This window comes from Grampus griseus (genome assembly GCF_964374135.1).
Source record: "Grampus griseus genome assembly, chromosome: 9".
In the NCBI taxonomy this organism is placed as follows: Eukaryota; Metazoa; Chordata; class Mammalia; order Artiodactyla; family Delphinidae; genus Grampus; species Grampus griseus.
Genome location: NC_139003.1, coordinates 33687541 through 33699290, shown reverse-complemented (window position 1 = coordinate 33699290; position 11750 = coordinate 33687541). Strand labels below are relative to the sequence as shown.

Genomic DNA, 11750 nt, shown 5'->3' with positions numbered 1-11750 from the left:
TAGGGCATTTAGACTAAAGAAACAAGAGTAAAATATTAACTTAGATGAGCAAGTTAGTGAGTGTGCTTGTGTCCTAGTGTAGACTGTGTGGAGAGATACTGCGAATATTTTAGAGCCTCAAGGGGGACAATGCATAAAATGATTATATCTGAAATTATTTACCATAGGCTCTAAAGCAAGATATTTTGTAATCTTTTATTGTCAACAAGAATTCCAAGTTTAGAGCTAACAGTGTGTGGCTAGTCGATTTAATTTCACTCTCAGGTATAGTGAAGTATTTGTCTGCTGTACATCACTCACTGGGAAGTCAAACTGATTCAAATGATGGTGAAAAAATTGTTAAGTGCCATAGCTACAAAAAAATACCTGCGCTAAAAAACTTGGTTGTTTCATACCTAAATAAAAGGGAGAAAAATTTATATTCCACAAAATATAGGTATAGATGCATTACCCATTATTCTTCTTGACAGTAAGGATCAGAAAATGGATTTTAGAGAGGATTTTAAAGAAGACTTTAGAAAGGAATCATTAAAGGTTCTCATTACTAGTCCCAAAGTGTTTTCCAGCTCTCTGTGGCTCTGCTGGTGTTCTGGGACCATTTTGCTGGACACACTGAAAGCACGCTTCAGCAGTGCAAAGGCACAGTGCTTCCTGAATTCAGCCCATCTTCTGGGATTCAACAAGGAGAACCAAGGCAACTAATTTCAATCTTGGAACATCAGCTAAATTGTGAAGTCTTTGTTTATATGATTCTGGGCATGTAGTCATAGATGGAGATGAAACTGAATCCTTCTCAAAAAGTCCATCAAAGCATTGCTTTCATCTATGTGTGTTGCTTTGTTGAGAAGTTTCCAACCACAAGGATAATACTATAAGCATTCTTTGCCAAAATTTTTCGAGAAGTAGCATCCAGGTCATGGGATTCAATGCTAAATTAATACTGAAGTTCCTCAAATTTATCGTAATTGTTTTTAGGTTTCAAGTTGGCATTCTCTGGAATCCTCAATGAATCAGAGGTCTCTACTGATGGGGTTCCAAAATACACTGTAGAAACATCTCATCCTCCCGAGAGAGTATACAAACTGTCCATGTGATCTGGTGATCCAGTTTTACGATAAGACTGGAAGACAGTGCTACAGCAGGACAGAGAGTTGAATACACCCTCCAGAGAATACCAGAAGTTTATATGTGCTCTCTCATCTTGCAAACCAGGATTTGAAGTGGATCAATTACGAGATGACAATCTAGAAACTTACTGGCAGTCAGATGGCTCCCAGCCTCATTTAGTGAACATCCAATTCAGAAGAAAAACAACAGTGAAGACATTATGTATTTATGCGGACTACAAATCTGATGACAGCTATACTCCAAGCAAGATCTCAGTCAGAGTAGGAAATAATTTTCATAATCTTCAAGAAATCCGGCAACTTGAATTGGTGCAACCAAGTGGCTGGATTCACGTTCCCTTAACTGATAATCATAAGAAGCCAACTCGTACATTCATGATACAGATTGCTGTTCTAGCCAATCATCAGAACGGAAGAGATACCCACATGAGACAAATTAAAATATACACACCCGTGGAAGAAAGCTCCATTGGTAAATTTCCTACATGTACAACTACTGATTTCATGATGTATCGCTCAATAAGGTGACCTTGAAATAGAACAAGTCATTAAACATATCTTTATCTTGTCAGTAAATATTAAATCTGGTATCTTTATTGAAAAATGCCTCAATTATTTTGCAATTTTTTAATGCATTGAAAAATATTTTATTGTAAGTTTAATAAATAACTTTTGGGTCAAAAAAAAGTTTATACGTACTGGCTCTCACTTTTCCTTTTTTGTTTTTTTTTAATTTTATGTTTTGTATATGTAATTTTTTTGGTTATGACTTAATTGAGAGCTTGGGTATGCATATATAACAAACTTAAATTTGATTTTTAGAAATACCTTTTCTTAAAAGATATTTAACCATCTGCCCTAAGGAATTTCCCACTTGCCTCTTTCCACAGGCTCCAATCTCCAACCATGGCACTTCCCTCCTCATTTTCTTCTTTGTTTTCTTCACAATTTTTCCTATCTTCTCTCATATCATATATATTCCCTTCAACACTGTCATATTCTTAAATAGAGAAGTCAAAAGAACTTTGTGTTTTACTGTCCCAATCTAAATAATACTTAAAGTCTTCTTACTCCTTTTTTTTCCTTTTTTCAGCTTTACTGAGGTACAATTGACAAAAAATTATATATATTTAAGGTGTACAATGTGATGTACACACACACACATTATTTCACATAGTTAGTTACCTTTTCTTTCCTTTCATTCCCCCACTCTCCTCCCCTCTGACAACCACTTATTTGTTCTCTGTATCTATGGGTCTGTTTCTGTATTGTCATGCTTGTTCATTTGTTTTTTTTGTTTTTTTTTTTTAGATTCCACATACAAGTGATATCATACAGTATTTGCCTTTCTCTCTCTGACTTATTTCACTGAGCATAATGCCCTTTAGGTCCATCTGTGTTGTCACAAATTCTCATTCTCTTCAAATAGGTCCTTCAAACTCCTTTCCTATTAAGACAGACGTCAAATATGTTTTGGTGATTTAGCTCAAAAAGAACTCTAAAAGTATGTACCATTTTGGAAATTTTTAAGTTTTCATTTGAAGCTTCTCATAATTTTAATAAGCTTAAGTAGTTGTAAATTATGCAATTTCTAGCATGTTCTAAACATCACACTGTAAATAAAGTTTAAAACAATTTAAACTTAGAATAGAATAATTTATATTAAAAGTAAGTTAAGAGAAGCATGTTGGGAATGGTGGAAAAGGACTTCTGAAAAATCTGCTCTGCCACAGATGAAATGAGACCACTGGCAAAAATTACCAAAATCAACTTTTTCAGAATCTTGGAAATTTAACCAAAGACTTGCAATAATCCAAGGAGAACTTATCAAGAAAAATGACTGAATCTCAGTATGAACAGTAAGCTTTGTGTCATTTAAATTTCCTCTATTCCTATCCCTCTCTTCCCAGGTCCACAGCATGCTTGAAAACCAATAGCCTCACAACTATGATGGCTATAAAAATTAGCAACCTAGTAGCCACTGGAAGAGACAGATGGGTTTGGAGATCCCCAAAAGTCCCATTCACAGAGAAATATTGCCATTTGGAAGCTCCCTGAAAAACTCCATTCTTAGGGTTTGCCTTCATTTGATCAAACTCAAAGCTTGCCCTGTGTGAACAGCCATATTCCTAGAGCATTTGTTGAAAATAATCAGTGGCAATTATTCAACATCAAAGCAGCCTGAGGTGGAGTACTAGTCAGTGCTAAATAAGAGGCTGACTAAAAATCTTAAAAGGAATATCTGAGGAATGATACTTCCATAAGTAGTGCTGTAAAGCTCTGATAATATTCTTGAGAATCTAGAATGCCAAGCACACATGCAGAACTGTGCACATTTCAAGGAAAAGCTGAAAACACCCTAATCACCCACCTCTACCAGAACTTGAGGCTCTCCCCAGGCAGGAATAGAAGGCTAAGGCAGGGTTATAGACTGCCTGTTGGAGCAGTGATGCATGCCTTCCAATACACAGAGAACCACTTGGCAAAGGTTGGAAGATTTATTAATTCAAGATACGTAAGGTAATCTCTGTCCCATCATTAATTGACCACTAAGCTTAATGAGTTTCCAATGCTTCCACATAACTAAAAATAGACTTTATAAACTTAGTGCAGTTAAATCACTAAACAACAACAACAAACAAGGATATCAAGCAAATTCAATGAGGAAAGAACAGTCTTTTTAACAACTGGTGCTGAGCAACAGGAAATCTACACGCAAAAGGAGGAAAATGTACCCCTAATTCACACAATATATAAAAGTTAACTCAAGATATATCATAGATGTAAATGTAAGCACTAAAACTCTAAAATACTTAGAAGAAAACTTAAGAGTAAATCTTTATGAGTTTGACAATGCTTTCTTAGATATGACACCAAAAGCACAGGTGACCAAAAAAAAATTGATTCGATTTCACCAAAATTAAAAACTTTTGTGCTTCATAAGATACCATCAAGAAAATATATATACAGCCCACAGAATGGGAGAACATATTTTGCAGACTTGTACCTAATAAGGGACCTGTATCCAGGACAAATGCTTACAGGTCAACAATAAAAAGACAAATAGCCAAATTAAAAAGTGGCACAGGATTTAAATAGACATCTCTCTAAAGAAGATACACAAATGGTCAATAAGTATATGAAAAGATGCTCAGTATCATTAGTCATTAGGAAAATAAAAATCAAAACCATAATGAAAGATCACTTTATACTCCCTGGGGTAACTAAAATTAAGAACACAGACATTAACAAATTTTGGCAAGGATGTGAAGAAATTGGCACTCTCCTACATTGCTGCTGCGATTGTTAAAGGTGCAACCTCTTTGATAAACATTTCAGCAGCTCCTCAAAATGTTAAACATACAACTACTACATAACTCAGGAGTTCCACTCCTGGATATATAGCAAAGAGAACTGAAAGCAAATGTCCACACAAAAGTTTGTACATGAATGTGCAAAGCAGCATTATTAATAATAGTCCAAAAAGTGGAAACAACAAATGTCCATCAACTGACGAACAGATAAAGAAAACATGGAAATCCATAAAATGGAACATTTGGCCATAAATATGAATGAAGCTTTGATTCATGATGCAACATGGATGAACCCTGAAAACATGCCAGCTGAAAGAAGCCAATATCAAAGACCAAAATGGATAATTCCTTTAATAGGAAATGTCCAGAACAGGCAAACCTGATGAGACAGAAAGTAAATTAGTGGTTCCAAGGGGGAGAAGGAAATGGAGAATGATGATAATAGGCATAATTTTTCTCTTTGGGGTAATGAAAATGTTCTAAAATTAGATAGTGGTTATGGTTGTATAACTCTGTGAACATACTAAAAAGTAGATTGTATACCATGAAAGGAGGAATTTTATGACGTGAATCATGTCTCAATAAAGCCATTACTTAAAAAAGTAAACTAACAGACTTCTTCATTAACAGTCAGAAATCAGCCATTCAATCAGCCTTTTTTGAGGGGGGAGAGAATGCTGTATGATCAGTTTAGTGTTCACTGATTAAAAGTGAGGCTGAATAATTTTATAAGTGTTCATTAGACATTTGCATTTATTTTAATCATCTGTCTAGTGATTTGATTTCTTTTAATATTGCTTACTTTATTATAATTAATATATAAGAATTGTCCACATAATAACATCAGTCATTGATCAAATACATTGAAAATTCTTTCCCAATTTGTGGCTTACCTTGTTTCTAGTACTGATTTATATGCAAAACTTCAAATGTCTATTTATTGAAATCCATCCATTTTTCTTTTATCATTTTTTATTTCATTTTTATAAAAACCTTCTTGTTGTGGAATCACATTAATATTTGCTTAATTTTTTTTGCTTTTTTGTAGATTCATATGCTGTATTTAATTCTTTAACCAATCCGGATTATATTTTGAAGTTCTGAAGTATGGCATGTTATTGGGAATGTAATTATGGTTAAAAATAATTGTCCTAGCACTACTTAGAAAATATTTCATCAATTTGCACTGAGTTAAAATACCATTTTTATCACATACTAGTGTTTTCACTGATACTTAGGTTTGATGGTTAAGTTTTCTCTTCTGTTCCTTGTACTGATATCTCCCTATTAATTACTATAATTTTACAATGTACTTTAACATTTAAAAGCCAAGTACAACATTAAATAAGCTATATTTTTTATAGAATTATCCTGGCTATTCTCATAGATTTAATCTTACACATGAAATTTAGAATCATTTGATAAAGTTTCCCAACATTTTTAATAGGGATTTTGAGTCATGTTACAAAGTATTAAAGTGGGAGGATCTCAAATTGTACAGGCTGAGACAATGTTTAATTCTGTGTCATAAACACTTGACTTCTCAAAACCTGTTTCTTCATCTACAAATAATAATAATCCTAACCAGTAAACTATGTAAGTCTTAAAAAAGCATGCATACTTATACATCTATTACTTGACATAATATCTACCCCAGAGTAAAACATTTAAGAAAAGTTACACAATACTACTTTAAAATTTTAATTGGATTTATCATTTATTTAGGGGGATAATTGGTACTCAGATTTAGTATGTTTCTAATTCAGGAAAACAATTATTGAAGTGTTCTTTCTCTTTTCCTTTCCTAATCTTTATAGAGGTTCTTCAACAAGTCTAGAACATATTTTCACCTTAAAATCATTTGTATTACTTATTTTCATTGCTTTGTGAATGAGAATATTTGCCATTATACTGACTAAACTTTCATACTGATATATTATAAACAAATTGATTTTGTAACTGATTACATTACTAATCTTGCTTGTTAGGGCTAAAATTTTTAATCAATTATTCTGAGTTTTCTAAACAAGTATGTTTTCTAGCAACGATAATTTTATCTTTTTCTTTCCAATATTAACATCTAAATTTTTTCTTCCTTTATTATATTCTCTAGAACTTTCAGAATCATCTTGAATAACAGCGATAATAGACATCCTTATGTTGTTCTGGTTCCTAATTTTAATTAAAATGTATTCAATGTTTCAAAATCAAGTAAAATGCTGATTATTGTTAAAATAAACTTTATCACAGCATTGTTTTATTTTTAGTTTGTGCCAATTTTTTTTAGAAAGGGATATCGCATTTCATCAAGATATTCTTTGAAATATGACAAAATATTTCTTTTTCTGAATTATTGATTGATTCAATGACTTACTGAAATTGATCTATTTTGATCCATCCTTGTATTTTGAAGTAAAAATGTTACAACATAAGCACTGAAACCAGATGCCCTGTGTTTCAAAACTGGCTCTGAAACTTATTAACTATATAATTTAGGGCCTATTAACCTCAGTTTCTTCATCTACAAAATGGGGATAATAAGGTTGCTTTCCTCATGGGATTATCTTGAAGCTTAAAGTGTTAATACATATAATGATGGTTTACTTTTTAATATTCTTTTGGGTTTTCTCTGAATTTATTTTGTTATGTTTGTATCTAGCTTTGGAAGTACACTGTACCATTTATTTTTGTATACTTCACTGGCCAGACTTTGGAACCATTTCAGGAGATTCTTGCATTCTTTCAGATTTTGAAATTATTAGCATTAAATTGTATTTAGTGATCCAACATATTTAATCTCAGCCATACATATTATTTTATAGTTAGCCTTACTTTTAATTCTCCTTATGAGCTTTTCCCTTTCAGTTGTTAGCTATATTAGTTTCCTATTGTCACTGTTACAAATTATCACAAGCTTAGAGTCTTAAAGCAACCAATTATGTAACAACTGTATTGTACATATAAAAACATGATAGTTTTTATAGTTTATTCTATATATTATATGCATATATATGACATATAATTATTTCAGAAGTCTAAAACATGTGCACAGGCTGTGCCCTTTTGGCAAGCTCTTGGGGAGATCCATTTCCCTGCCTTTCCCACTTCAAAAGGATGCTCCTATTCCTTGGCTCATGGTCCCTTCCTCCATTTTCGAAACCAGCAGTGTAACATATTTTCTCCTTCTAACCTCTGTTGAGTCCTTGCAGCTCTCTGACTCTACCTCTACTGCCTCCCCCAGACTAGGAATCTTATGGTTACCTTGGGCACACTGGGATAATTCCGGATTTTCTCCCCTTTTCAAGATCCTTAACTTAATCATATATCCGAAGTCATTTTCACCATTTATGATAACCCACTCACAAGTTCCTGGTTAGGATGTGACATCTCTGGGAGGCCTACCAGATTATTACCAGATTAGCTATATTACAGATTTCATATTTTAGTTTTCTTCAAAGAACATTATCTTGGAGCGATTTGTTTATTTGGGGTTTTTTTAGTTATTTATAAGTTTCTGTTTTCTTCAACTCTGGTTATATTCATTTGTCCAACTGTTTAATACCTATTTATTTTTTCTTATTTTTAAATTTAAGCATTTACATCTCTGAATTCTTGTCAGATTACAGCTTTGGATGCACACCATACACTTTGTTTGGTGATGTTCCCATTGTCATTTTACAATTGGTAATCGCAGGCTTGACATTCTCCTTGATCTTAGCATTATTCAAGAAAGAATTATTTTTATTGCAAGTGACATTTTAAACTTGTACTTTGTTATTAATTTCTGGTTATGCATTGTATTAAGATAACATCCTAAATACTTTATGCCTTTTGAGATTTTTTTAGGTTGTATTTGTGGCCTAATAAGTAACCAGTTTATATAAATTCAAGTTACTTTTTGATAGGATATAGAATGTGATATTAATTAGCATTATTAACTATATTAACTTTATTTTATATCCACTATAGGGTTATTTATCTTTGCCTAATTTGTAGGCTATTACAGTCCATTATACTGCCATGGATTAGGATATATGGTCATACTACAAGAACACTGAGATGTTGTTCTCAGAGAAGTTTTTAAAATTTTAGATAAAAATTGTAACAAATATGTAAGTAGAAAAAAATTTAGTATACATTTATTTGTGGACAATAAAAACTAACTGCTTGCCTGCATACTTCATTCATATTTTTGCACAAGTGCCTACCGAAGTACATTTAGGGAAAAGCAAAGCTAAATTTAAAACAGTAAACATATTCTTTTTTTTAAAATGTCAATTTAATGTCTCACTTTCTATCTTCTGATCTTTTGAAAAAGCTTTTGACTTTGCCCATCCATAGTGGAATTAGAAACAGCAAACACTGACATGGCATTATTGTCAAAAAGTATGAGGAACTTACTTTACAATAGGTAACTGCTGTCCCAGCAAAAGCCCAATGTTGGTTTTAGCTAGTTTTTCTTTAACCTTCTGGATTGCAGCAGAGAACTGATACTGAAACCATGTCTCCAAGTTCAAACTAAATGAGTTTGATGGTGTCAGCTTAACTGGAGCCAAAATAAGCCTACAGTATATGTTTATAGTCTCTGTTTTATACATGTCTGGCGCACAGGAACAATTGAAGTTGAATTACTTCTCACCCCTGGAGAGTGCAGTCCTTCAGTGTCATGACAAAGGTCACTGACAGGTCATCATGGATAAGACAGCTTCTGGATATCAAAGTACAGTTTCTAAAACTTGTCTGTTTTCTTCCCTTTCACAAAAACCAATTGTAAAAATGTTTTCATAAGAAATATATCTGTGCACATTTCCATGTCCAAATTTAAAATACTTATTTTCAATGTGGGTACAGAAAATTGTAAACTGTACCTGAGAACTATGGCTATATTTGGAAGCATTTTTTACTTTGAATTATACAGAATATGACTAGAAATAAGAAAACTTCACTGATGTATCAATGTCAAAAAAAAAAAATCATAGCTTTGCCCAGGTTAACAGTGAGCTTCACTGACAGGTGCCAGAAGCTGGTGAACCAAGTATGAAGAATATATTCCCCAGTTCAAAGGAACAGAACATTTTTCAAATCCTTCAGTACACATAAAGAACATTTATTTTTATATAAAGTGGTCACTACTGTAATTTTAAATTTCATTTCTTATTCTGCCCACCACCCTTTTTGAGCAGAATGAGTTTCCAAATGTTGATTTTCTTTAAATGTAAATGTTATAAAGACCAATTACTCAAAGGATATTCTATCCTAATTATGACAAACTTCATTTTAATATTCAAGATGGTGGTATGTATAAATAATAAGTTTGAGATCTAATGGTCCACTTTCAGCATTGATCAACTGATCCATGTGATGTCTTGTTGCTGTCGCTATACTGACCTCTGCAGGCTTCTGAAGTTGGGAACAACTGTTTACTCTGTGTAGCACTGCTGGCTATTGTACAAGAGTAAAATGACGGAGTTTATAGTCATAAAGGACTTACACATTTTAAGAGTTACTGATGAGCTAAAATCCCTTTTTATTCTATCTTTCATAAAGAACTTTGTATAGATACGTTTTGAAGAACAATTTCAAAAGCAGTATTGATCATTTTTTATTACTAAATAACTTTCTTGCCCAACAAACCTGTTTAAGATGAAAAATCTCCCTTTAAAATGAACACTTTAAAAGTCATTTTTAATGATTAATACAGGAAAAGACTCTTGGTCAGTTAGTAGGTGCAATGATTTTAGTTGAAAAAATATTCCTTTGCAAATAAACTATATGTTGACTCTGATTTTATCCCATGTGCAGTTTGGTTCTTTTTCCATCTGTTACTACGTAATAAGCACTTTCACTTGCAAGTTAGGGAGCCACTTGCAGACTTGAAGCTCAAATGAGGCAGACTATGAATTCTAATATAAATATTACAACTAGAAAATAAGTTTTCTGAAATATCTATGTTGAATTCAATTTTATCAGTTAGAATTATGCATTACCTGTAAAGAACTAGTCAGTTCCTCCCAGCTTAAGTCTTCATACCCCTCTAATAATTTGTCTCTAACATTTGTTCATGTCCAACTATAACTTCCCAATTAGTCTCTTACACTTCATATATGTATATTATATATATATAATATACATATATATTATATGTATATATAAAATTTGTAACTCATGGTCCAGTCTGGTTGATTTGCAGAGCAGTGCTCCAAACTTTAAGTTAGCAACAAAAGCATGTTGAACTACAGCTCTGTGTATGCCTATTTGTGGTTTAACAAATGACAAAAAATTTGGTACTGGAAATATTTTTGTATGGTTTATGTTTTCCTTTGCTTTCTTTGCATTTACTGATTTTAGTAATCATTTCACCCATTTCCTATAGCTACCCAAACTATTTTCTTAAACAGATACAGGGGATATTCAAGTAGTTTCTGGCTCTCCGTCAAGTAAAAAAAATCATTTATTAAATGAACTTTTACTAATGCATCTTTGAAAACTGAATTGTGCTATGTTCTACCACCTTTCCTCTATCTGTAAAACTACAGGCGATACGGATTCTGTAGTAGTTCATCTCATCCTAGCTGCTGACAACTGAATCCTGTGTCCCAGAATTTAAATAGTCCAAAACTTTCATTATAAGCCACTATCATTTCAAACACTGTATGTTTTAGAATTGATGTTAATAGTACTTTGATTAGTTTAGCCAAGAAATATACTTTTATATGAAATATACAGGCAAAGCCAGGCAAAAAAGTGTCCTTAATATATTATCCCTACGAATTTTTGGAAGAATAATTGGGAAAATTTTAACATTGACTAGGTATTGGAGAATCTTAAGGGATTACTATTAATGTTTTATGTGTGTTCCAGTTATGTTTCTAATAAGTCCTTATCATATCGAAATACATGCTGAACTGTTTGCTGATTAAATTATATAACTTCTGGAATTAGCTTCAAAATATTCCAGTGGTATTGCTGGGGTAGGGCAAGTAGTAGTTGGTGAAAATATAGATGAAAAAAACACTGCCTTCAAAAATCTAGGTGGTAAAAACTGGAGGTTCACGATACTATTCTTTGATTTCCCAACCCCAACTTGAAAATAACAGTAATTATTTCACACCTCTTCCTAATCATTCAACTGAACCAGCATCTCAAACCTGGGTCACTGAAGTTCTCCTTTATCCATATTCTTTTAATACAAAAAGTTACGCACTCTAGATCTGGCCAGTTCCAGACCCACCAATAAGCCTACCTGTCCTCTCTTCTACTTTATAATGCAGCATTTGATTTCCTAAATACACTAGTACCATGTTCTATA

The 11750-nt window shown here is 32.7% G+C and overlaps 1 protein-coding gene across 1 annotated transcript; it reads left to right on the top strand.

Moving 5' to 3' along the window:
- Positions 1–483: 483 nt before the first annotated feature.
- On the top strand, positions 484–1655 carry LOC309827144 (anaphase-promoting complex subunit 10-like; the record flags this gene model as incomplete). Its single annotated transcript, XM_082661698.1, has 2 exons — positions 484–694; positions 1120–1655. The coding sequence occupies 2 exons, from the start codon at positions 484–486 to the stop codon at positions 1653–1655; spliced, it is 747 nt and encodes a 248-aa protein (XP_082517824.1).
- Positions 1656–11750: the final 10095 nt, after the last annotated feature.